This window comes from Podarcis pityusensis, assembly GCF_964106645.2.
Source record: "Podarcis pityusensis genome assembly, chromosome: 3".
NCBI classification, from domain to species: Eukaryota; Metazoa; Chordata; class Lepidosauria; order Squamata; family Lacertidae; genus Podarcis; species Podarcis pityusensis.
In genome coordinates this window covers 79,023,528-79,050,199 of record NC_138026.1, presented here as the reverse complement: position 1 = coordinate 79,050,199, position 26,672 = coordinate 79,023,528, and the positions used below count along the sequence as shown (strand labels likewise).

The 26,672-nt window shown below is 40.2% G+C and overlaps 1 protein-coding gene and 1 long non-coding RNA gene across 4 annotated transcripts in view; one reads left to right on the top strand and one right to left on the bottom strand.

Moving 5' to 3' along the window:
• Window positions 1-26,672, bottom strand: part of WDR64 (WD repeat domain 64) — a 65,727-nt gene that overhangs the window by 901 nt on the left and 38,154 nt on the right. For both annotated transcript variants that reach the window (XM_080997664.1, XM_080997665.1), the window contains 17 exons: window positions 23,902-24,028; window positions 22,405-22,553; window positions 21,883-22,006; window positions 21,496-21,668; window positions 20,416-20,598; window positions 19,311-19,438; window positions 18,877-18,969; window positions 17,696-17,789; window positions 16,112-16,154; window positions 14,883-15,031; window positions 14,193-14,298; window positions 13,137-13,198; window positions 11,557-11,666; window positions 9,934-10,122; window positions 8,329-8,428; window positions 7,265-7,345; window positions 1,140-1,235 (listed from right to left, as the gene is read on the bottom strand). In XM_080997664.1, the coding sequence (XP_080853790.1) occupies window positions 1,140-1,235; window positions 7,265-7,345; window positions 8,329-8,428; window positions 9,934-10,122; window positions 11,557-11,666; window positions 13,137-13,198; window positions 14,193-14,298; window positions 14,883-15,031; window positions 16,112-16,154; window positions 17,696-17,789; window positions 18,877-18,969; window positions 19,311-19,438; window positions 20,416-20,598; window positions 21,496-21,668; window positions 21,883-22,006; window positions 22,405-22,553; window positions 23,902-24,028 (2,007 nt within the window). The remainder of the gene's footprint in view (window positions 1-1,139; window positions 1,236-7,264; window positions 7,346-8,328; window positions 8,429-9,933; window positions 10,123-11,556; window positions 11,667-13,136; window positions 13,199-14,192; window positions 14,299-14,882; window positions 15,032-16,111; window positions 16,155-17,695; window positions 17,790-18,876; window positions 18,970-19,310; window positions 19,439-20,415; window positions 20,599-21,495; window positions 21,669-21,882; window positions 22,007-22,404; window positions 22,554-23,901; window positions 24,029-26,672) is intronic.
• LOC308472734 lies at window positions 11,650-14,133 on the top strand. Of its 2 annotated transcripts, none has more exons than XR_013983687.1 (2): window positions 11,650-11,758; window positions 13,453-14,133. It is a non-coding gene; the product is annotated as an uncharacterized lncRNA (long non-coding RNA). The 2 variants fall into 2 exon arrangements; XR_013983688.1 differs by having other exon boundaries at window positions 11,674-12,266.

Sequence of the window (26,672 nt, the reverse complement as noted above, 5' to 3'; positions counted from 1 at the left end):
ATGTGTTTTTAAAGGAAGGAGGCTAGGATTTAGCTTAAAGAGGTTGACTGATGGGAACTATAGGGCGAGTACGAGCAGCTTGACTACAAGCACATATTTAGAGGTTTGCGGGGTTCTAAACAAGTAGAAAGGTACAGCAACGGTAAGTAGTTTCCCTATAGCTAATGCTAAAAAACCAGTACTACTTAAAGGCACAAGAGTCAGCCCTCCTTGCTTTATGGTTTCAGCTTGCCTTGCAGGAAAGAAGGGGTGGTCTCTTCTCTGCTCCACCCTACTGCTAATGGGGCTCTGTCAGACAACTTCTGATTTGGCAGATGAGAAGAGCAGCATTAGAATATGCCTACTTTCTTACACTCCAAAATATTCTTCTGGCAATACACTCCTATGTACTTCTTTGCCAGCATTTGGTGGGGGGGACATTTACTGTACTTGGAGGGAGGGATGGGCTCCCATTTCTGTCCATTTCAGTTTCTTTCTATTTTGTATTTTTTTCACTCTTAAGTTCAGATCTCCACATTTCCACATCATTGTGACCCCCCCCATCCTTGTAAAAATTAACCACCATTTTAGTGCAAATTTCCCCTAACATATACATCTTTGCAAAGCAAATTTCCCCCCACTATAACTATTTTCTGTATGTTATTTTCACAAATATATACGCACACTTTAGTATTTGCATTTTTGTACATATTACTTGGCTGGAAACTGCCTTTCAAAATTCAGAGAAGGGCAAATATTTCAAAGAATGGCTGTGCTTCGGTCCACATATTGTTTTGGAAAGGGTGAATTAGGGAGGTCTGCCTATAAATGCAAAGTGAATTGGATTTCTCCCCCATCCTGGCTTGTAGACTTTGAAGGTTCACTGTGATGAAAAAAGAATGCTATAACCATTTAGTTTACTGTTTTGCTTTTTGCACTTTATTATTTGTCCCAATCTTAATTTCATTTTTGCAAAACAAACTACCCACAGCCAATTGACCAAGAAGTAGCCAAACAGATGTGTCAGTTCAGAAGGTGAATTATTTGAATTTAAGCAGATTCAGTTGTATTGCCTGAAATTTAAAATCCAGAAACTCCCTCCACGCGCCTCCCATTCTTAGACATAACATGCATGCTACATGAAGAAACAATACACTTACTGAATGGGAAATAATTCTGCTTCTCATGCCAATACTGTCAACAGAGTCTTCCTGATCCTTTGTATGAATAGGTTTAATCTTCGGAGGAGTTGTAACCTTTTACAAGTAATTTAGGAAAAAAATCAAGAATTATGTGGACAGGTGCAACATTTGTGAAATCTGCACTAAGGAAAAATCCCTTAGTCAGCTTCTTGCTGTTATTTATATAAAACACTTTTGATGTACAAGTTTTTTACATTTATCATGTCCAGCCTCACAGCAATCCCCTTGCAGTAGGTCAATATTATAATTTCTTTTTCAGAAGGTAAACTGAGGCTGAGATAGAAGTTATTTGCCAGGGAAATGTAATTAACACATATATAGCTGAGGTAGGTGTGATTTATGCCAACAATGCTCTTCTGTGTTCTAAATAGGACACACATGACAAGTCTCTATGCAAAAGCATAAATGTCCACAAATCTGATGATACGAATGGGATTGTCCATAAACCAGTGAGAAAATACCCCCAACTCCTGGGACATTCTGTAATTGACCACTGTGGAATACTTTTAATGGAAGAATACAACGCAAAAATTCATCAAGCAGTTTCAGCTTGCAGTGGGTGAAATGGAGATAAATACAGTAATTCACAAGTTAATTAGATGGTCAATACCAACATATCTGTGCTATCTACGGTTGTTTGCTGTGAATGGTTCCCTGCCCACTACAGTTGTTAATACCATAACCTCAGTAATTACGGTATCACCAACTTGGTACTGTGAAAGGTTAAAGGTGTGCCTATAACATTTATTGAAGGTCTCATTGACTGTAATTTAGTCATCTCATAGCTGTTCAACTTACAATTTTCTTCTTCTGACCACTGAGATTTATCTTCATGCTTCTGACGAAGTTATGAAAGCTTATGCCATAATAAATTAGTTATTTAGGGTGCTTCAAGGCTCTTTGGCTGTTTTTGAGAATGGGAAATAAATGCTGTGGGTGCCGAGGTGAGAGTTAAACTGATGGGTTTTCTAACTGCTATTTTTCAAAGTTTCTTTCTGAATAGTGCCAACAAGATAGGAATCATAAGAATGATAACATTGCTTGCCTATGTTTGTATTCGTTTATTTAAAGGGCCATGACCAACTTTGTGAAATAAATCTACAGACGCTTCTAGACTACAAAGCCTTTTATACCAATATACTTGTCCTCTCACGCCAATTTTTGGCATTTACGGTGTACAGATAGCCTGAAGTGAAACCACTCCACCACCAACATTTTCCTGTTTACAAAAATATCCCTTTGGCAACCCAGCAAGTAATGACCTAAAAATCTTACCAATATGGTGTCAGGTTATAATTTCCCAAAAAAAAAGGAAACTTGTTCTTCTGGCTTTTGCTTTTGGAATAGTGTCATTCTTTTTGTCACATCTACATGGTTTGAAGAAGCCCAGCTGATTACCTTCTTCAACTATTTTCCCCAAGACAATATAGCTTGTGCCCGTCTGGCCTCTTCTTGAAAAACCTTCAAGGAAGAAGATCCAACAGCCCCCTCAAGACAGCTGCTTCCACTGAGGTACTGTTTCTTCTTCAAAGCCCATATCAATTTTACACTCTAAAGAATTCACCCATGAACTGTAAGTTCCATTGCCATCATATAAAATGCATGTTTATTCCAGAACATGGATGCTGCAAGTGGTGCATGTTCTCTGTATTTGCCTCCATTTTAAAACCATTCATTCTTGTGCTGTCATTAGTGGGCAACATGTACAGCTATTTCCCCGCCCCCCCCCGTCTTGTTTTGTTGTTAGTATTCGCTGTCAGCAAACACCACCCTCCTTATTTGAGATCCATCCTGCACCTTTTTGCTCAGAAGTAATTAGGGATGGAGAGACCCATTGCGGTCCTGTCTGTTCCACTTCAAAGGAGTCTTTGTTTCCATTTGATTTCTAAAAGGGAAATCCTTTTAAGTCAGCATGAAATAAAAGCATCTACAAGGCAGTCTGAGGGCTCCAGTGGTGCCTTTGTCCATTTAAAATCCACTGCCCCACACCTACAAAAAATTCCAGAAATAATCCAGCTACTAGCATATGGTTGTTTGGTTTGTTTGGCCGCTGTGCACTTTGAGTAGAACAGAGCAAGTCTGAGAGTGGCAGAACTTGAAGACACGTTATTGTTCTCAGCCCCCAGGACTGCAGATTCTAAAATGGACTAAAGTAGACTAGTGATCCAATCCAGATAATCAGGATCTGGCTGGATCAAATCAGGTAAATCCTTCTCTATCCCTATAAGTAATTCTAATATTCATTGTTGTGCCCATTTTGTGAATGAGCTCCCCATGACATTTCTTGATTGGCTGTTGTTGTTACTGAAATTATGCGATGCAACTACCTATATGTTTTAATTGTTCTTAATTACTTTAACTGCTTTGAGATTTATAAAGGAAAAGCACTAATTAAGTTTAAAACAGAAACAAAAAAACCTGGCACTTCAGTTTTTAAGAGTGCTTTGGATTGCAATCTCTTTTCTATAAGCAAGATACACCTGTTGCCTTTAGCCTGCCCTGGTAGAATCTGTCTTCTACATGAAGAGTAGCTTGCAGTAGCAAAAACACTTAGCTGTGCTGAATGAAGGAGAATTTCTATTACTTCTGTAGAGGTGGAAAGTGATTTTGGCTTGCATTTTGGCTCATTTTCAATTACTTATATATTATTCTCTCTAAACCTTTCTCTAAAAAGGTGGCTTGCTCATGCCAGTTATCTCCCATAGTATATGTGTGAACTTAATTTTCCTTTCCTGTATGTTAAAAACACACACCAAAAGTCTAATATTTCCTTGTTGACTTTCATTTTGTACCCCAGTGAAAAGCGAAAGAGTCACATTTGGCAATTACTTTGTTATTTGTTTTTAGCTCTATATAACATATTTTCAGATGTGTCTTTTTCACAGTGCAATCCTACACTCAAGTTCAATTGCACTTTTTTCTCAGTTAAGCAGGTATAGATAGTAAATTGGGATTTATGCATTAAGGCCACAGTCCTAAGAGCTGAAATGAAGAGTGTGGGTTTTCTGTAGCTTGGTGCACATTTTGTTAGGGTGTTTTCCTATTAAACAACACAGATGCAATTGGAGCTTTCCAAGCAGCTTTCCCATGAGCGCAGCACCGTTTGTGGGTTAGCTATCAGCAACAGGAAAGTCTCAGACATGGGATAGTGTATGTATGGGAAGGAGTGGAAAGGATGTAAAGGGTGTCAGGTCCATACCTGATTTTGTGCCAGTCTTTTATTCAGCAGACTGTCCAGCTATTTAAATAGCCAAATTTCCAATCCTTAACAAAATGTCATATTAAAATTCTCGACTTCTGAATCTGCTTTACAGTATTTGAAGCCAAATATTGTTAATATTGGAGAGGAGCAGATCAGAAAGGTTGCTTAAAGTTGGTCAAACCTGTTAGCCAATCCATCCTTTTGTTAGGTAAACTACAGGCAGTCTATTGTCATGGGAACTCAATATTTAGAAAATTGCTTTTCCATGCAGGATGATTTTGGGAATGTTTTGAATAGGAAACATGATCGAAGAGGCAATTCAGGTCTTGGTGTGTGAAGAGAGTTTTGGGCTTCATAGGGTGCTGGCTGTTTCTATGGATATCTGTTGTAGGGGTAGTGAACTTTGGTTATATGTTGGCTAAACTTTGGCTAAATGTGTGTCCCCATTTATGATCAAAATGCGTATTTGTAAATAAACCTAAGTACAACAAAACACAATTAAACCTCCAAAAAACATCTAAAAAGAACCAACCCTGGGTAAGTGCTGTGTCTCTGGAGCTTCTCACCACTCAAATATATAAGCATTATTTTAAAGGCAAGAACAACATTTTATGGCTGCTTAGTCAATAAGACACAGCTTTGGAATAATGTACCCCCAATAGAACTATTGAAATGTGTGATATTTCTATTTTTACTTGTCTTTAACTCCCTGTGACTTTGTAACAGTGATATTCCTGATTTGTACCTGCAGAGTTGGAAAAAAATGGAAGCGAATGTTTTTCAGGTTTTATTGCTTCTCTGTCATAAAGCATGTCACAAAATTCTTTTAAACTAATAACGGGAAATGGAAGACTGACAGTTGTCCTAAAAAGCCTAGAGAAGATTCATATGTTTCTTGACTGCCTTGCAATCTGTATACTGGTACAGAAGTCTCCAGTGTAACAGAAAAATGAATTTAAGGCTCAGCTTTAAGGCCCATAAAGTGCCTAGAGCATCTAGGAGCCAACTGGGACAAACCTCTGTCATGCTAGGCCCCAGCACACAATAGCAATTTTCATCTTACCCGGCACATGTACCATGAAAGGTTCAAGCTGGTCTCTGACCATAATAAATTTCATGTTTCATGTTACCATGAAAGGCCAGAGATGCTGGAAGAAAGGCCTAAACATCAGGAAGGCACCATATTGGCAAAGTCTAGCCAAAGCCATGTTCATGTTTGTTTGTTTTTTCCTGAAAACGTCTCTCATTGCCTATTCACATCCAGTGTATATCACAGGTATAGGCAAACTCAGCCCTCCAGATGTTTTGGGACTACAATTCCCATCATCCCTGACCACTGGTCCTGTTAGCTAGGGATTGTGGGAGTTGTAGTCTAAAAACATATTGAGAGCTGAGTTTGCCTATGCCTAGTAGATCATATCACACATCAGTCCTAAACATCTCTTAGGACAATGCCAGTTGAGTGCCTTTTCCAAGATTCTATGAGAGCAGGAAGAGTCACAGTATCACTAAGATGGGAAGGCAAAAAACTTGAGTGAAGGAAAGACAGATATTGCGCAGTGGCAGAGGTGGAATAGAGGTGAATGAATCTGACAACATTGATCGTAACAATAGCACTTATACAGGACTTGTTAATGTTCAATGTACTTCACATAAAATAGCTCAGTGATTATTACAATAAAATTTAACAGGGTCGATTCCAGCATTCCACTCCCACTTACATAAGGAGGGAGAGGCAAATTTCTCTGATTTCCCCGCCCACTGAAAATCTGCTTTGTGAGATGAGAACCCTCTAGAACAGCATGGCAATGTGTGCAGAGAGCTGCAAGGAGAACCAGTGAAAATTGCCTGTCCTCTTCCTTCCATGAGCAGGAGCCTCTGCTGGACTGCAGCCCCTTCCATTAGCAGAAGGGCACCTCTAGACCTTACCTAATGCCTATATTGTGGTATGGGGGAGATGGCGGCTTCCCTAAAGCCATTTTGTTCAAGGAAGAGTTGGGAGCCTGAACCCAGGATTTCCTCATTCACATAATAACAACCAGAGCTTCTTTGTGTTTGCATAATCAAGTCTTCTGAGGATAGCGGGGAGGAAACAAGAATGTGAGGGAAGGTGACAGCATGTATTAAGGTGGAATGCAAAAACTGGTTCTCCTTAGAAAAAGAAAGCTCAAGGCAGCCTTCCCCAACCTGATGTCCTCCAGCTGTTTTAGACTACAGCAGAATCGGCCCTTGCCAGAATGGCTATGATGGTTGATGAAAGTTGTCGTCCAAAACATCTGGAGGGCGCTGGGATGGGAAAAAACTGAGCTGAGGAGCAATGTGGACAGCCAGGTCAAAATATATGGTATATAGTACAATCCTGTGTGTCAGAAGTAAGCTCCATCTCAATTGAGTTTAATGGGACTAGCACATACTGAGTTGAATGGAACTTACTTCCAGTTAAGTGCAGGATTGCAGTCTAAGTCTGTGATCACATGCTCGTTTTTCTGGCAGCAATTCCCACTGAACTCAGCAGGACCTGCTTCTGGGTAAGTAAGCATAGGATTGTGATATAACTGTGGCTCAGTATCTCGTCTACAGACAGCCCTGGCATTATGTGCTGAATGCAGGTGTTTTATAGCCCATATGTGATGCTCAAGGCCTTAGTAAAAGTCAACTATTACTCGCTATAATAGGTGAGCCAAAATGTATCTTACAGGACAGTTGATATTTTATAGGAAGGAAACAAAACTCAGAGCGGAAAAGGAATAATTCAAGCTCAGTAAAAAGGAGATACTTAAATGAGAAGCAAATGGTAGCAATTCACAATCTGAGACATTGCTTAATTTTAATGTTTCTTCCATTACGAAACATTTATTTAAGCAAATTACTTTGAACTCACCCTGTATATAGGTATAGACCCAAATACAACACCAGTATCTTTGCTGCCAGATTTGAAACTTTCCAGGGGGTGTTTGTTAATCTAGAAGACACAAACAATACCATCAGTATTTTCATTTCCAGCAAAAAAACTCAAAAACAAATACTTATAATGAAATAAATAAAAAGCCCACCACATCTAATTGTATAGCATTTAGTACATTCAGTGATTTAACATTATGGCCAATACTGATCTTCCTAGTTACCTGAACAGAAACATGTATCAACAAATGAAAAATAAAATAAAATCTGGTGCTACCGTCAAAATTGTCAAATCAGGGCTCAGAATGTGCTTTTTTGAAACCTTCTTCTGACCTTCATGCTAACAGTCAAGGGTCTGAAGAGAAGCCTGCATTGTCTGGTGACACTGGAAGAATTGGTGACAATGTACCCCCACCCCCATGCATGGATGCAGTCTTCACATGTTCAGGCAAATGCCTTAAAACAGCTGGAACTGTGGCCTGTTAAGGGTACTGGAAAGTACAGCTCCAGGGGGTCTGAACTATGGTTCCTATGATTATTTGTGGGGGGAGTCATGTGATTTCTATGAATGGCTTGCAGCATAAAGTAGCAACAAACTGGAAGCACCCATTATATTTAGGATGGACACCCCACCTCCAAAATTCAGTTAATCATGATTTACACATGCAACTCTATCTAGCATGGTCCACTTCTATGAGTGTCTTCATGAATGAACATTGTCTCTACAGATGGAGGACCCTTCCTTTGAAGATCACAGAGCAAAAATGAGAAAACAAAGTACATAATAAAAGCAACAAGAAGAAACCAAAACCCCCCAAACACATTTAAAGGGACATAGAATGTTAATCAGCCACAGGTCTGGTTAAGGGGAAATGTTTTCACCTGGCAACTAAAGATATGGATGGCCATCTGTGATAGATGCTTTAGCTGAGATTCCTGCATTGTAGGGGGTTGGACTAGATGACCCTTGGGTCCCTTCCAATTCTACAATTCTATGTAATGGCAGTTTTAGGGAGTTCTGACATGACAATTGACTCTTAGTACCATAGGAGAAGCCAGGGCTTTGAAAAACTTGAAATCTTGATCAACTTCAAAAGGGCCAGGCTTTTTCAATGACAAGGAGCTTCTGGTCAGAGTCTTCCATCTAGAAAAAAAGAAAGGAAAAGATGTTGTACTTACAAAACAAAAGAAACTTAATGTCATAATCATGCAAGATAAAAATAAAGTATAACTTGCAATAAAAAAATAATTGCAATAAAATTTAGAAAATTTAAAGCAGTACAGTTTGCCCTTTTCAGGCTGCAACCGGAAGCACAGTAAGACTCACTGACCACAGAGGGACTTGTTTCTGTGTAAATATACATAGGAATGCTCTGCAGATGGATGGCCCCATAACTAAGAAATACATCTTTTCTACAAAGGTAAATTCAAAAGGATGTAAATGCTCCACATATATAATGTGAATGGTGGGGTCTTCGGAACTGAGAAGAGGGGAAGCACGTCATGTTAGTTTGCAGAAGCTGACAGCTGATTGGCAGGTGCCTGTGATATCATGAATTACCTCACCCCTACCCTGCAGGGCAGTTGTTCCATTTTAAAAAGTTACCTTTAAAAAAAAGGGCATAAACCAACATTTAATGGCATAAACATACAAGCAGTGCTTTAAACAATAAAAAAAAGTTTTCAGCTGCCTAATAGTTGTGGGTGGGTGTGCTTAGGAGGGATATCTGCATTTGAACTGGTAGTAAGTACATCTATCAAATGCAGTGCAAAAGCAGGTGGGACATGGGGATTTCACCCTGTGGACGAAGGAACTGCTGACTGCTGCCTTAGGAGTATGGGCCCTAAATGCGCATAGTGAAAGTGCTAAACCAAACACCATGTTGCTGAATTGTACTGTTGTCATTTATTTATTTATAGACTACCATTCATTGCAATGTGTATTACAAAGGACAGCTTTCACGGGTTCTAACCCAAAAGGGCGGTTATTTATACCTCTCTTAAACCTTAAATGTGCACTCACAACTCATTTTAAATATTAATTTTATTTCACGAGCAAGCTGTGGAAATCTTTACAAGGGCATAAAGGTAACTGGCAGCTATATATATATTTTTTTTAAAAAACCAGCTGCTTAAAAAGACACAACTTCATTTATTAATGTGAATAATTATCTTTGAGTCGTATCAGAACAGGGTGGAGAGAATATGAAGAAAGTCAACCCCTTGCTGATTTGTGGAGAGGTTTCGGGGACACTGTCCTTCAGATCAGCTGTGGCATCTGCGAAGTTTCACAGGCATTGCTGAGCTTCAGGGGGGATATTGTGGTGACTGACAAAAGTTTTGTGACAGTGAGATGGTAGGTGGGTGGAAAGGATATTTGGGTCCATACTTGTGGCCACAACCCACATTGTTTAGCTTCAGTTCAGTGTATTCTGTAGTAATTCTATATAGCAGAGATGGGGAACCTGTTACTCTCCAGATGTTGTTTTCATCATTCCTGACCAATGGCCAAGATGGTTGGGGCTGATGGGAGTTGGAGTCCAAAAGCTGCTGGAGGGCCACAAGTTTCCCATCCTTGCCTTATACACAAGTTCCTATAGAAACTGCAGGTGTTTCTCCTCATGCAATCTAATATGTGGCCAATCTTACTTCTCTCTGTCAAGGACCAGAGGATATTCAAACTTCTGCTTTTTATCCATATATTTGCTGTTGTCTCTTATGCTGAAGGGGATTTCATTCACGTCACAGGGCAAAATGATATCTGCGGATTCCAAGAGTTCAAACAACCTGCGCTGACCAAAGTAACCAATGTAGTGTCCATCGGGTGCATGCCAGAGCCTGTGTGAAGAAGAAGGCCAATAAAGAAATGTTTAAACAATATTGATTTCTAAACAGAAGACTACTAACCAAATACTAACCAAAAACGAAACAGATTTCCACTTGAGAAGAATTGGAATGCTCACAGCATAATATATTAAGAACCAGTGCTCAAAACCTCTTTGTCTGTAGTGGTTAGCCTGTGGCAGCCCACAGAAAAATAGTTATTCAGCATGTCTACCAGGAGCAGAAGCTGCAGTCAGGCACAATAATATCTTTGGCAGTTGCTGGGATCACAGTGTTCCAACAGGGCCCATGGTAGATGTTTGCCCTGGGCCCTCTATCAAAAAATTCCCCTCAAACAACTCTCACTGGCTTTCAGCAGTGGCCATATTTTGGGGGGCAAATGACCATGATTTTTCTATACTGTACCCTGGAAGTCAACTCAACTTTTGAGCAAAAACATGGCTGCCATTGACATGGAATTCTACTCAATATTGATCCAGAGCAGAACTCCAACGTATAGTTAGCCGAGTAAAAACTTAAGCACGTTGCAGGATTCCCAAAAAATAGACCAGAGGCAATTATATTTCACCCAGCAGAGCTTTACTCCTACTGAAGGCAAATGAGCATAATGGTCACAAATCCAATACATTCAGGATTGGCACTGTCCATAAGAAATCCAGTTGCAGCAGACTTAATTTAAACTTACAATAACTTATAATAAGATTAAATCTTAACACTATATACAGAATACCACACCAGAAGGAAAGAGATAGAAAGAGAAAGTGAGACCCAGCCTCCTTCTGGCCTGTTATTATAGTCAGCATGACCTTGACAGAAGAGGTAACAGAACCAGTTTAAGGCAGCTGTACTCAGCTTCTCTGAAGAAATAACCCAAATACCATGAACCTTCTGCTTGTTTCTTTCACACAGAGAAGCTTCCAGAACCCTCTTGAATTAATTAGAATGGGAAAGATATCTACACCTCAGATCAATACTTTCTGTACCAAGAAATCCAAAATGACAGCCATAGCCAAGAGAAACCTCCAAGAGCCCAGCAAAAGTTCTAGAGAGGCCCAGTAGGAGAAAGGCCAAATGGACGGCATTTGCTGAGTGACCCCTCAATGCTGGAACTGGCCCTCTCTGCAGTTTTCCATACAGTATCCCAGGCCATGCTGTGATATTATTTGCCAGCGTGCAAAACTGTGACACAGGTCACATTCACACCATTCATTTAAAGCACATTTATACCACTTTGGAAACCATGGCTCCTCTCAGACAATCCTGGGAACTGTAATTTACCCCTCAGAGCTATGATTCCCAGCACCCTCAACATATTACACTTCCTAGGATTCACTGGGGAAAGCTATGTGCTTTTAAATGCCCCATCAAGCGGACAAAGCAACTCTGGCATAGGCCAAATTCAAATGCTTGCCACTAATTGTAACTAACCTGACAGAACTATCACTAGCAGCAGTCACCACAAGGCATTTTTCTTCTTCATAGAACAAGCTGACTATTTTGGCGGAATGAGCTCTCCAGCAAATTTGTTGCTTTATATGCTGCAGAATAAGAGAGGTTAGCAATACGTGAGAGAGCTTTGGTGGGCGTTGAGAAGCTCTAACATTCAAGCAGCTGATGTGAACAGGTGTAGGTAAGTCATCCCAACACAGCTAACCAACTCTTTATTTTACTTTTACATATTTAGAAACAGGTTCACAGCTGGAAAGATTCAAACTGTTGTACAAGATAAAATGAGAAAAAAATACAAAACACACCAACTTTAAAAACAGTAAAACCACCTAGATGATCAGGGAACCTTGCTACCAGTGCAGACTGCATACGGTTCTGAACATTTTGAATTGAAGGGTGGAAAATGAATGCTTTAAATAAATACTGGTTCAGTCCTCCAGCGTGGAAGTACATCATGTCTGGCAGGAAATAGGCCTGTCTGTGTCTCCATCAAAGATGGACATCAGGCCTCAGGCACAGCTACAGAAAAACGCTGCTCCATTTTCAGACCAGGAGTGTTGCTAGGTACCTCATTGGCTCCATGGGCCAGATCCTTATCAGGATCGGCCTTGCGGGCCAAATTGCTAGAAGGCAATGGTTTCTTTCCTCATTTTAGCAGCAGTTTCTAGGGATCCCCTCCTAATACAATGGTAAGAAAACCTTCCTGTTTCTGCCAGAGATTCTGATACACACCCTTCCTTGCTTCAGAATTGCTCTTTCATTGTTTTAGCAAGGGATTCCATGCAGGTTGGCATGGACAGTGCCACGGTTGTCGGCTGGGAAACAGATATACACAACAAACACAGGATATAACTGCACCCTTGTGCTCATCAGAAGATGTCATGAAAATATCCTTGTGGGGCCAACTTGGGCCTACTGGCTGGAGGGCCCTCCTAGAGTACAGGACTCAGGGCACAGGCCCATGACACAAACTTGCATAGGATAATTTTTGTATAAAATGCCTCTAGGAATGGTGGGTGGCACCAGTCATAGCTGCCCTAAAGGCAAGCAAGTAATTTTTTTTTAAAAGTTTTTAAAAGGTGAGAAGGAAGGAAAGGGAAGGCCGGCCAAGAGAGATTCACGGTTCAGGCCCTCTGGGCTATCCCTAACAACACCCTTCATTCAGATAATTAGTGAGGTGTGGTAACAAATATCACCATATTATAGAATGGATTATTATATTATAGAATGGTGATTATAGAATGGATTTTTTGGAGGGTGAGGTGGGCTGACCATTTGGATTACTTGTCAAATCACAAACATGTGCCAGATTTTATAAATTTTCTAGAATACAGTAAGTCCTGGTCCAAGCATAAACCCCGGGTCAAACACAAAGCCTCATGTTTTTAGGATTATACTAGACCTTCACCGTTCTTTACATTTTATTTATTTAACAGGAAAGTTCTGATTTGCAGTGCAAGCTAGGAAAGAAAATGGGCAAAATGGCATTGGTAAGGGGATACCTATTTCCCATGTAATAAGTGAATTAAAAGCAAGCACTTGTTTTACAGCTGCCTCACCTTGTTGGTATCCTGTGGATCTTCTAAGAAGGAGCCAATATGCCACCGTATAACATGCCCCTCTGCAAGAGAAATGCCCCATCAAAAATAATATTTACACATATGGATCAGGAGCAATTCACAGATAATTTCATGGCTTATGACATCCGTAAATAATGACCAAGATGGGATCTGGATTAGTCTTTAAATTAATAATAGGATTATACAGGTTCAGATAGAGCCTTCTTGAGGCTGGCACCTTACAATCAGATTGTTCAGACTCAGAAAGGTCAATGATAGTTTGTAACAGTTTGGTTCAATTTTATCTTATTTGCAGGTAAGGAGGACCACTGTCAAGAACCCCCTTTTGTTTATGAGAAGATTTGGTTAATACATTAAACATAATGTAAAATTAATGTTGTGGTCTATTTCCCTTGATATGGTAGAGTTTTAAGATTCTGGTTCTGATTTAAATTATGATTACTGAATCTGGATTATGTGCCCAGTTTACAGCCCTAATTTTCCAAGATGTGATTTGTTCTGTGTTGTTTGTTTAAAGAAATTGTTATATGATTTACCATTTATTTTGTATCAGGATAAGAATAACTGTTCATTTGACAATATACAATAGCCTAGCACTTTTTATATATCTGAAAAACTAATAAAAATATTTTTTTTAAAAGAAGAAAAAGATCTAGCACTTGGCTGCTTCCCTGTTGCTGAGCACTGATTCCTCAGGGATTTCTCAAAGTAAAGTATTATTTGCTTAGCATTTATATGCATGTTTAAACCAACGTAATTAAGACTACAGCCCTCTATTCCCTTCCTTTTCCTCCCTTTCTGAGGAGACATATGCAGGATTTCTTTTTAATTTTATTTCACACTTGCATGTGCTTAATATTGAGTGCTTACAGATATTCTTTAGTTATCTTCAAAAGTTTGACATGGTTTTAGTAATTTGACCGATGGCCAGGCTTTGGAAAGGGTTCAGTTCTTGTCTGCACTCATCTTTTTTTTTTTTTTTTTTTAATGCTTACAAACTGTTATGACAGCCTTAACTGATAAATGGTTGCTTACCTTTATTAGCGGCAAAAAGTGTTTTAGAAGATACACCAGTGCACAGTGCTGTCAAAGGAATTGGAGGATGTTTTGTGAAAGGCAAAATTTCTCTCAGTAGATCTCCCTTCACAAACAAAAACACAATCGGACTTTCTTTTAACAAAGCAGCGTTTTCTGACATTAGGGGTTTGGAGTCACACCAGTCTACTAGCACCCTGGCTAACATAGCAATCCTGACTCCTGGCTAGGGATCAGCAGGGCAGTGAGATTTGACTAACACAACCTAAACCCTGCTGCTCATCTTCAAGGGGGTGGGGTGGGGGGGTTGCTACCACAGCTGAGGGGCCTGAGGCTTGATCCCTTTGAGGAATCTGTTGGGCAGATCCAAAGTTGTTGGTGCGGAACCCCTGCCCCCCAAATGCCCCATTTTGTGGCTTTCCCGAGGCTACTGCTGGAAGAACAGCTGGATCAGAATGAATTCTAAACAATGTTTTTTTTTTTGTTCTACATATTTTTTAATCCTTTCCTTTGTTGATGAAGCATAAATAGTAATATAATTTTATGTGTTTCCTACAAAAACAGAGAAAGAGGACAGGAGATGTAGAAGAATAATCTTTTTGGATTGTACATCCTTTGGCTGATAGCACAATACAAGGATGCTTGAACCCATTGTTTTCTACCACAATCCAGTTACGCAAAAGGACCTACCGTTATAGTCCAGAGATAAATAAAACCATCTTCATGGCCAGAGGCAAGTATAGGTCTTGAACGACGTTCTGTTTCCTGATTTGGAGGTTCTAATAAAGCAGATCCCAGTGTTTTGTTCTCCAAGGTGGGAGACCCTGTAAATTTTGCTTCTAAAAGAAAGCATAATTGATTACAGGGAGAAGGCCTTTTCAGTTTTGGCTCTCCATTTGAGGAATTCTCTTCCCAATGACATCTGCCTGGCACCTTCACTGTCAACTTTTGAATGTCAGGCCAAAACTAATCTCCCCCTGTCCATGCTTTGGATGGACTATGACATTCTTTTCCCTGTTAGGGGGCTGCCAAAGCTCTCTACTGGGGTGTGTATGTTGTTTTATGTATGGTTTGTGAATTGCACATGTTTTAAATAGCTTGGAGATCTTTTCATGCAACAAGCAACTAACAAAAAGTTCAATAAATAGTAAGAACTTTCAATTCATCACAATAGTGCTTATTTTTTCCTTTGAACATGGACACATGCTTTATGGCAAAATGTGTTTTATACTAATATTTCAATGTCTGCATCTTCATCAACAGCCTCCAGGGCAGTGGTTGCTAAGGGGGTATAGATTTGCATGGAATTCTACATCTTGGTTAAGTCATTAAGTATCCTGCTGAGGTATAACTTGGTTCAGTCTCTGATTTCCTTGCACAATCATAAGCTTAACTTGAACTGAAAGTGACACAAGTAGATAGTGACAAAAGAGCTGCCAGATAAGTAAGGCTCAATCTATTTGTTTCATCTTTGTGTAAATAATCATGATCATTATTTGGGTGTCTAGTAGTGAGTGCAGTTCACAATTCAATGCAAGTTCATGGTCTCCAGAAAGGGATCAGTTCTGGTAAGCAATTGCTCAAAGATAACATGCATGGGTTTCCTAGTCTTTGTATATAAGATTTAATCCTTCATTTTACCAGTCTTAAATAATAATATTCTGGCAACTTCAGTTATCCACTAGCATAAGCAAACTCAAACTTTTAACTGAATAAGGACTTCTTCAAAACCTTTCTGTGTCATTCACTGAATGAGCATGTTTTCAAAACCTTTTCTGTGGTATTTACAAATGTTTAACTATTCTTTTACTCAACCACTTGCTTAATTTCTGATAGCTTTTTTTAAAAAAAAGTTTTCTTAAACATAGTCTTATATTAGAAGATTTTCTGCAACTTAACTCTGACATTCCAGTTCATACCTGAAGTTTCTGTTTTGGTATCAGTTTCACTTTTAACAGCTTCCTGAAATTAAACAATAGCATGCATATTGAAACAGAGGTTTGGAACTGAAAATAGCTTGCATAAAGAGTAAACTCTAGTTGTTGACTACTGGGAAGAAGAAAATACTTCCATTCCCAGAAATGCTGACAGATTCAGAGTCCACAGATAATAGCCTATAAACCTATTCCTGTGACAGTAATAAATTTTAATTCTGATTTTTAATTGTAACCTGTGGGTGAAAGCCAGGTAATACGTTTAACAGCAATCACCACCACCATTTAATGTATTGCAATTCCACAGTTTCACAGTGCAGTCTCCCTGTAGAATCATACTTATCCTCAACTTGCTCACTGTGCATGTGCACAAATCCCTGTTCTTACTGGCCACTGTGGCACTTAATGCTAAACCATGGTTCTGCATGAGCTAGGAGGAGCCCAAGCAAAGTCTCAGGCTTGCACAGTCCGCTGGTTTTTGCCAGCGTCTAATTTCACTTCCCCCTAATCTCAGCTTCTTTATCTATGAACCAGAGAACATGATTTAATGTGGCATTTTGCATTTTTGACATTTTTACCTAACATTAATCTCCAGCTTTTGCTAGTACAGAGGCTATCATATTTCTCACATGTTCTGATACTGAGCAGACAGTGCAGTACAGCATTCTTTGAAGCACACAATAATTGTAGTGATTATTGAAAACATGCTTGCATATTTGACTTTTTGCATGGAAGAGGGAACTGGCCTAGCTTGCTCATCCCGTCTCCAGCAATGATCATTAATTGCTACAAATAATCTATTCTTAAAATGTGACTTGAAGAAAGGGAAATTCTGCTCATGCACTGGCCCTTTGAGCATTCCTCGTTATATCTGGAAATGCTGCTGATGTGCATCTGAAATAACACGAGAGTACTGAGGGCTGCTGCCCTTGCTCAGTCTGCTCATCAGCCCAAATTACACACCAAACTCCTTCCTCCAATGCTCCCTTCCTTTACACTTGACCAAATGCCCCTCCCTTTACATCTTAGCCATGCCCCCATCTATCCCCACCACCACTTGCTGACACAAGCCCCTTCCTCTTCCAGTTTGCTCCAAGCCCCACCAGGTTTTAAAGGAGGAGGGGAGGAGCTTCAGAGACCAAATTTGCTAAACTGTCTCCCTCCACTGTTGAACCTCACTGCAGTTGTGTTTAATGGAGGAGGAAGGCACTTCACAGAGCTGTTTGCCAAGCTGCTCTTTGAAGCACCTCTGCCCTCCCCATTAAACAATGCACCTCAGCCACCTGCTACCCTGTTGTCACACTGGAGTTGCCGTAGCCACCTTTTGGAGACCACGCAAACTGCAGCATGACAGCAGCCCTACATTTTATGTCTAAAGGCAGCTCTGTATGGTTACTCTGTACGAGAGAATAACATGTGCTAACACTCCTTTCTCTCCCATGTTGCCTTTATGAAGATAAACACTTCACGCTTTGCTGTCTTGTCTTAGTTTTTAGCAAATCTAACTGTTAACATGCACAACATTCTTACAAGTGTTTTTGGCTGCTGTACAAACGTCAAAGGACATACCTTCTTTATGCTTGCAAAGCTGCTTTCCACCTCCTGTGTAGTGTTGACATCACTCGGTTGGTCTAAACTGTCGGTGGAAGTCTCGCTAAGTTTCCTTTGTGAAAGAAGAAGAAGAAGAGGAGTTTGGATTTGATATCCCGCCTTTCACTCCCCTTCAGGAGTCTCAAAGCGGCTAACAATCTCCTTTCCCCTCCTTCCCCACAACAAACACCCCGTAAGGTGAGTGAGGCTGAGAGACTTCAGAGAAGTGTGACTGGCCCAAGGTCACCCAGCAGCTGCATGTGGAGGAGTGGAGACACGAACCCGGTTTCCCAGATTACGAGACTACCACTCTTAACCACTACACCACACTGGCACAATGAAAGAGAGCCTCTAGGTGCCAAAGAATGTTAATAGGCATTTGAGAATGCCAAACAGAAATGCCAGAAGCTTATACCTAAAGAATACATTGTATTGGCAATGAGGGCCTACTCAAAAACAAGGCTGGCAGATTTCCCCAATGACTTTAAATGGCAAATGTTTTGGAGATGGGACAGAATGGAAGCAATTGCCTTTGCCATGTGGAATTTGAGCAACACCAATACCAACCTGAAATGTAACCTGATGGGTTGTGAATGAACAAGGCCAAACATGCAAGGAGCTGATTGCCCTTCCCCACATTCCTAAGAGAGCTGCTGTCTGTTGGAGAAGACAGCACTGGCTGGACCAATAACTTAAAGACCTAAACTGTTTAGGGCCAGGTTATTTGAAGGACTGCCTTTATTGGGGAACCAGCTTGTTGGTCTGCCATTAAAATTAGATTGGTGGGCACTGGGGACAGAGCTTTTTCATGGGGAACCCCTGTGTGGAACTCCCTCCCGAGCAAATAAATAAATAAAATCTTTGCCCCAGTTAACAGTAATAAAGAAACACAGGAATGGGGGGAAGAAGGAGAAGCCCACTTGCATTAGTGGAAGTCTGCTTGTGCAACACTGGCTGCCACCACTAGGTTGGAGAAACGCTCATCAGTTTCACCTAAGTCCAAGACCTAGCTAGCTCACTGTTTCTTTAACCCAGTATAGATCTAATGCAGCATCTGCCAACCTTGAGCCCTCCAAGCAACCCCAAACACCTGGAAGGCTCCAAGTTAGCAAAAGTGGACCTAATATGACTTGTACATGCCTGATATATAGTCCACCTACCTCTCTGAGACAGCACCTCGGTAGAGGAACAGTAACCCGTTGATTCCTAATAATTCTTTTCCATCTTCTTGGACAGTGTTCCCAGCTTTAAATCTGTAAAGAAAGTATTTTTTGCCTTCTAGGTGTGTACTGAAGGATGCATTGGTTGGGAGCTAATTTCAACCCTTTCCAGATGTTGAACTGAGCAAGGCCAAAGGGGTAGCACATAGCTTCTGCCCAGTGACTCATATGACCCAAGCCAAGATGGAGGCAAGGAGCTGGTCTCCTCTGGCAGTGTGAGCAGTAAGAGATGATCTGCCCAAGTTCCCCGCTTCATGTATCTCACTTGCTTGCTCCCAATTGTCTGTCTCTCTGCTTACTCAGAGTCGTGATCAGCCAAGGTGCATGAAGGACAGCACTGTGGCAAGAGCCCTCTCACAGCTTTCATTACTCACATGTGCCTGGCAGTGGCAGATTCAAAATCCCACATGATGATTGCGCCATTTGCACTTGCGGTAGCTAACAAATTATAACCTTCCACTCTTAGTAGGTCAAAGCATTTCACTTCCGTTTTCAGAGGTAACTGAAAGACGGCAAAAGAAGATGATTGTTAAAATTGTATTTAAAAGCCAGTATGTACAGTCTCATCATTTTAAAGGATAGAAAATACCTGCCTTTGCTTCTTAAAATTCTTGTTCCAAACTGTGAAAACACAGGACTATGCAATCACTGTGCATTTAAGCATGGCTAGCAGCAAACAAAAGTGCCATGGCATTTTCCCATCACCCAGTCCAGAGAAAATGACTATACAGCTCAAGAGGCTGCCTACATGAAAAGTAGGCTCCTGGAGGCAGAGAAAATTGGAGGGAAAGAGTATGGGATCTTTTTGGCCCAGTGGGCCAGATTTTTATCTGTCCCCACCCCTGCAGGCAAACATTGACAGGTGGTTTTTCCATCCACCCAACAAAAGTCCCTTGCACTGCTCTCTATAATCCCGTTGAGTTTTCTCTGCCCCTCTTCAAAGAGACCTCTCAACAGTAAAAACTAAGTTTACTTCATGTGGTTACTTCTCAGTGGTGAGTATAATGTGTACCCAGGCTCCAAGACACTTCCTTCTTAGCAGGTCTTGAAAAGTCTGGAAATGCACCCACCTCTAGGGATGGAAGAGAAGTTCAGTTCATTTTGCATTTTAATGTGAACCCATCTAATTCTCACTTACTGGAACAACAAGCAAAGTGAAACAATAGAGCAAATAAGCAAACAGCCACCCATCAAATTTTGCATTTCTTCAAATTTTGCAGGTCATATATACAAAAATGCACATTCAAGGATAATCTATGCATTGAAATGCATGCATTAGTGAAAATAACACATACAAATGCATTTTATTAGGGAAAACTGGACACAAAAATGTGTATATTAGGATAAATTTGAAATAAAATGCTCAATTTTCATGAGGATTTTTTTTTATTGTCAACTGGTATGGATATGTGGCAGACTGAAATGAAGTTTGGAAAAAATGAGAAACTGAAATGGACAGATTTGCCAATCAATACCCACCTCATTCTTTGATTTTTTCACAGGCACCTTATCAAGCAGCAGCTGAACGTCTGGAAAAAATCCATTACTTTTCTTGGCATTGGGACTCAGTTTTAGGGACATGAGTGGATTGCCTTGCAGAGCAAGAGATACTGCTTCAGGAAGCTCCCAAGTAATGCATAGATAAACTTCACCTTCATTACCCTAGGAGAACAAGGAGTTGGAAGAATAGTAGCACAGAAAAATTTGAGAATCAACTTGGCATGATTTATTTCTTCAAATATAAATATTTTGGGGTGGTGGGTCTTCTAACTGAGGCTAACCTAATTATTCATTTTGGGGAGGCACTTCAGATATACTGGGAGAAGGATTTTTATTAAAGATTTTCTTGGGATACAAAACTACGTTCATTGTCTCTATTTCCAGGTTGTAGAATATTTTCTACTGATCAGTTACATTCCATGTGAGATATTAATGTTGTATACCAGGCAGAGGGCCTTCTCGGTAGTGGCGCCCGCCCTGTGGAACGCCCTCCCATCAGATGTCAAAGTGATAAACAACTACCTGACATTCAGAAGACATCTGAAGGCAGGCCTGTTCAGGGAAGTTTTTAATATGTGACATTTTAGTGTATTTTTCATCTTTGTTGGAAGCCGCCCAGAGTGGCTGGGGAAACCCAGCCAGATGGACGGGGTACAAATAATAAATTATTATTATTATTATTATACAGTATAAGGTTGGGGGAGAAGAGAGGGAGGAGAAGGGGAATGGTGAATTTACATTATTTTACTTAGTGTATGTGTGAGGTTTTTGCATCTGTGTCACTTGGGTAGGTTCTCTTTCATTTATTTTTTTCCCTTGGCAGTGAGAGAGGTTGGAAGGGCAGGGCATGGTTGGTTGTCTTTAGTTGAGATATACTGGATATACTGAAACCATGGGAGGAATTCAACCCCTTCCTGTTACAAATGTCCTGTTAGTGCAAGCACGGTTTTTAACATTGTGTTCTAATGTTGTAACTTGCTCTGGGACCTAAGGTTGAAGGATGTATAATTCATTGACAAACAAACCAACAAACCAAATAAAAACAAGCTATAACAAAACCTGAACAATTTTGATAGTCCCACTGTACTCCAAGACCAGGATGACATGTCTACTTCCACTAGCCTTCAGGTAAACCATTTGCATCAGCCAGTGTTCATTAACTGTGCTTTCCCTGATTAAAGGCAAAACTTTAAGTTGTTGTCCACTTCCAAAATCCCAAGTCTTCACAGTTCCTAAACGTGCAACAAAGCAGAAGGAATGTCACTCATCATGGAAGCACCTGAGATTTCTCTTTGTCATATAGGAAGCAGCCTTCAACTGGCCTTCATTGTGAAGTCCTAGGGTACTAAAAATAGGTTCCAGTTAAGTATTCTTACAGCCCTCATCACAAAGCAATTATATAAAGATGTGGTGTTATTACAATCTGCAATTATAACACAGTTTTACCATCGCATGCTCCAGTGGCCAGGTGGAATCCATTTTTATCAATTGCTGCACATGTCAACTCAACATTAGGTCCATGGGCATCCTCAATCTGGTATATTTGTTGGCCTGTTTCCAGTTCCCAGACCTAAAGATAAAGTGAATTATATGAAATTCAACCTACACAGATATATATTTACATAGTTGTCACTTTCTTCAAATATCTATAGTAAACATTAAGCTAAGGGGATAAGAGAAAGTGGAAAGGAAAAAGCTAAGAATTCCTATTCTTAACATTTCCCCCTGGGTTTAATGCAGGGATCTGGAACTTGTGGCCCTCTCAATTCAGCTCCCATCAGCCTCAGTCTGGATGGCCAATGGTCAAAGATGATGGAATCTAAAGTCCAGCAACACCTGGTCCCCCATACCTGTCTTACCAATATGTAGGAAGATAAAGCCCCCCCCCCCCATAGCCTACTTGCTCTTAAATCCTTTGTGCAAAATATTTTGCTTTGCACTTGAAAAGCTTGCAGGATTCATACTCACCTTTACGATTGATTCAGAACAGATAGTTAGAATTTGGCGAAAGACTTTGTTGTAAATCAGCACATTGATGCTCCTCTCATGCGTCTGGGGAACCTGTTTTGTGTCTTGTATAACTCGAGTGAGAGGATAAATATCAATCACAGCTGATCCTGTGAATCATATAATAAGGGTTATTGCATCCGTTGCATGCTATTGTCAGCAAACATGTCCAATGGGGTGGGTAAACCTTTTCAGCCCAAGGGCTCCGCTGAGGGTCAGCCAGCCCTCCAAGGGCAGCATGCCATTGAAGATGTGGCCAGGACCCACTTTGTTACTCCTGTACTCCCTAACCACACATAAAGATTGTGTTGCCCTTGCTGGTGTGTCCAGACAGCACCAACCGCCCTGCCACCTCAGACCTCACTGATAAGCTGCAGAGTTGCTGGTGCTGGGAGGTCAAGAGCATGCCACCGCTATGCCTGACTGTGAGACCCATCATGAATGTTGCTTGACTCTGCAAGGACCACCATTAACTCTTGATCATGCAGTGTGTGCATGAGAGGAAGAGAGTGGTTGAGCGGCAGGAGGAATGAAAATGGGAGCCTGCCCTTTCTGAAAAAGCAGAGAGGATACAACATATAAAGACTGAGTCTCTTGCACAATCAAAGGCCACCACATATTACAGCAGAACTAAACACCTATGGAAAGATTAATAGTGAGTGCACTTCTTCACCAAAAGTGAAAGACAAATATATGTACGTTTTTTCAAGATGGGGAAAACGAGAGGGGAAGATGCTACAGGGAACTGTCACTGGCCTCAATGACCCATCAAGTATTCTTATCTGAAGGCAGCCCTAGTATAGGGCTAGTATAGGGAAGCTTTGTGAGGTTTACGGGTTTATCAAGTTTTTATTTACGTTGGAAGCCGCACAGAGTGGCTGGAGCAATCCAGTCAGATGGGTGGGGTACTAATTAATTAATCAATCAATCAAAACAAAATAAAAAAATCCCTTCCAACTTAGTTGGTCTCTAAGGTGCTACTGGAATGAATTTTTTTATTTTGTTTCGACTATGGCAGACCAACATGGCTACCTACCTGTAATTAATTAATATTATTTTTTTAAAAAAACACACTGTGGTGGTGAGGAGGAAGAAGAGGCATATCTATGTTACATATCTTACAGGAATTCCTGCCTCTGTGGCTATGAACTATGATAAATCTATTTTCAGACTTTACTTCACATAATAATTATGTTCAAGATTTTAATGGATGCCAAATAAGTGCTTCTCAAGGACAAAAAGACACAAGATGTTTGTGGCTTTGAATTATCAGCATCATAGGATGGGATTGCTTTAATTATTTAAAGCCACCAGTTTGTTTTCCCCACATTTCTGTAGCTATTCTTGGTCTAAACAATGCAGCTGGAAGGCCATCCATTTACTTTTCACAATTATGTATCAGCACCCCAGATTCATATCTGAAGAGGTATTTCGCTCCTAATGATTAGACAAACACACCTGTAATAAGTGTGCCATGGTTATTGTCAAATACCATAGTAAAGATTTGTGTCTCTCTAGGTCCTGCTTGGGAATCGTGGAAGACCTGCATCAGGGAAAGTGTCTGGATATCCCACACTCTGAAAATCTGAAAGAAAACCAAGATGGGTTATCTTGTGGTGCAATAACTGCATTTCTTTATATATGTAATTCATTCGCTGCCCCATAACACAAAGTATTCTGGGTGGTTTCCAAAGAATAGGTAAAAAAACAATGCATAAGAAAAACCAAAACCAAACAATAACAATGCAACAAGACAGAACTTCTCTCTCACACACAAAATTAAAAGCAGATTTTTTTAAAAAGGCCCAGACTGCCTAAGTTATGTATATGACTTGGAATCAATTCAAGGCCTCCTCACTGTGTTGTTTTATATGCATATTTTAAAAGGCCTTCAGTGCAATATTTCCTCGTTCTGGGATTTTGCTGTTTTAGTTCTGGTGGTTGTTAGCATAAAAATCAGGTACACCGCATGTGGAAAATAAATAAAAAGTTTATTTGTAAAAAAATGGGTTTTTTATTTATGATTTGTTTGAATTGTGGATTATTTTATATTTTATAACTATCGCTTTTGATACTTATCTGCCTTAATTTTTTATCTGAAAAATAAGCTTTGAAAATAATTGATTTGGTAACCAAAAACCACCAGCATTATTTCTCACTTTTTCTTAAAAGCCAGCGTGGATACTTAAATTTTTTCTACCTGCATCATTTGGGCAAAACCTAATTTGCATTTCCTAGTGAATTCAGCAGGACTAACAGCATTTAGAAGACCACAACCTCATGTTTCAGTGCCACAGATTTCTCAATTAAAAGTCAACGGATTTTTTTTTTTTAAATGATAACAATTACTGCATCAGAACAATTATAGTAGCATCACTGACAAGATATTGTCAGAGATCGATGCCTATGCATTGTGACAAAACTGTGCTGATCACAGTACACATGAGCATTATTAAATGCAGGGCTTGATGGACAGTTCTCTCCAGACATTGAATTCAGGAACAACAAACTAACATATAACATAAAACGTCCCCACAGATCTTCATGTGCTGTGGATTGAATGTTTTGGGATATTTATAGATGTACCAGTGTGTTCACCTCATCAGTGCAATATATGGTTTAAAAACACCCTTCTGTTTGCAAGCCTGCCTGTTTTCTAAAGAGAAGTTCCAAAACAAGGAGCAATCATTTTATATTCAATTTGTGAAATTACTAACGTTCTGGGGGCTCTTGGCCGAACAGAGTTAATCGGATTGGGGATCATGCTGAGAGCCAGATGGCTGCCTAATAGCTTTGTATGGCTTTGTTAGCACATCTGTCATAAGCTACCTGTTTTTGGTTCCTTGCTCCCCGCTTCTTCCCAAGAGAGAGAGCTGAATGGACAAAAACTCTCATCAGTACAAAACAGTCTGTTACAGAGGATGAACTCCTCCCACCAAAATCCGAAACCCCGTCTCTACTTCTCCCTCTCTCCTTTTAAAAGTCTAGTGAAACAACATAATAAACACAACAACCAAGGAAATGACAGAGAAACTAGGAGTGCAGTGGTTTCGTATCATAGTAGATCCATTGAAATTAATAAACTACCCTACATTATTAAATATTATATGAAGAGAAGAGAAGTGATGACGCCAGTGCGTGCCTTTGCTATGTCCACTTCAAGCATCAGATACATAGTGTAAACTGCCATGTGCAAAATGTTGTTCTTTGCCTCTCACTAAGCAACCTTATTTCTGGCCAGAAATCCTGAAGGTGTTTCCCTTTGTCTAAGCTACACTGAAATCTATGGGACAGTTGAATGATGGACAAGGGTACCATGTCCATTATCTATACATGCATACTGTACATTTGCTTTAGATTGGACATTTTCAGCCACTTTCTTTGCCTAAGCTGTGTATGCATGGACCAAGAGTCTCAAAATTCCTAGAGTAAGGGGGGCTAACCCATGGTCTGCAGGCCACATCTGACTTTCAATACTTTTTTGTGGCCTGAAAATACCCCCCCCCCCTTTTTAAATTTTCTGATCCTTTGGTGTCCCACTATGATGTCAGGGTGCCAACAGATATTTTTGTGTCCACAATGCCTTTCCCCAGTGTTTCCCACTTTTAAATGTGTGTGTGTGTCTGTGTACAGTGGTACCTCGGGTTAAGTACTTAATTCGTTCCAGAGGTCTGTTCTTAACCTGAAACTGTTCTTAACCTGAAGCACCACTTTAGCTAATGGGGCCTCCTGCTGCCGCGCCGCCGGAGCCCGATTTCTGTTCTTATCCTGAAGCAAAGTTCTTAACCTGAAGCACTATTTCTGGGTTAGCGGAGTGTGTAACCTGAAGTGTATGTAACCTGAAGCGTATGTAACCCGAGGTACCACTGTATAGTTATCAGTATTAACAATAATTGTATTTTTTAGGTTTTTTTCCACAAAAAGTGACCTACACTAACTTACAAACACAATGCAAAGTCCCCAAAATGATTACCCACCCCAGTGCTAAATGGATCTTCACTCTTAAACTGACTGTCCTTAACAATTAGAATCATATAATCTTAGAATTGTAGAGTTGGAAGGGACCACAAAGGTCATCTAGTCCAACCTCTTGAAATGCAGGTATCTTTTGCCGAACGTGGGACTTGAACCCACAACCCTGAGATTAAAAGTCTCATGCTCTCCCAGCTGAACTACCAAGGCAGGTAAATGGTTTATTTCTTCATCAGCTAAAGAGTTTATTGTGTCAC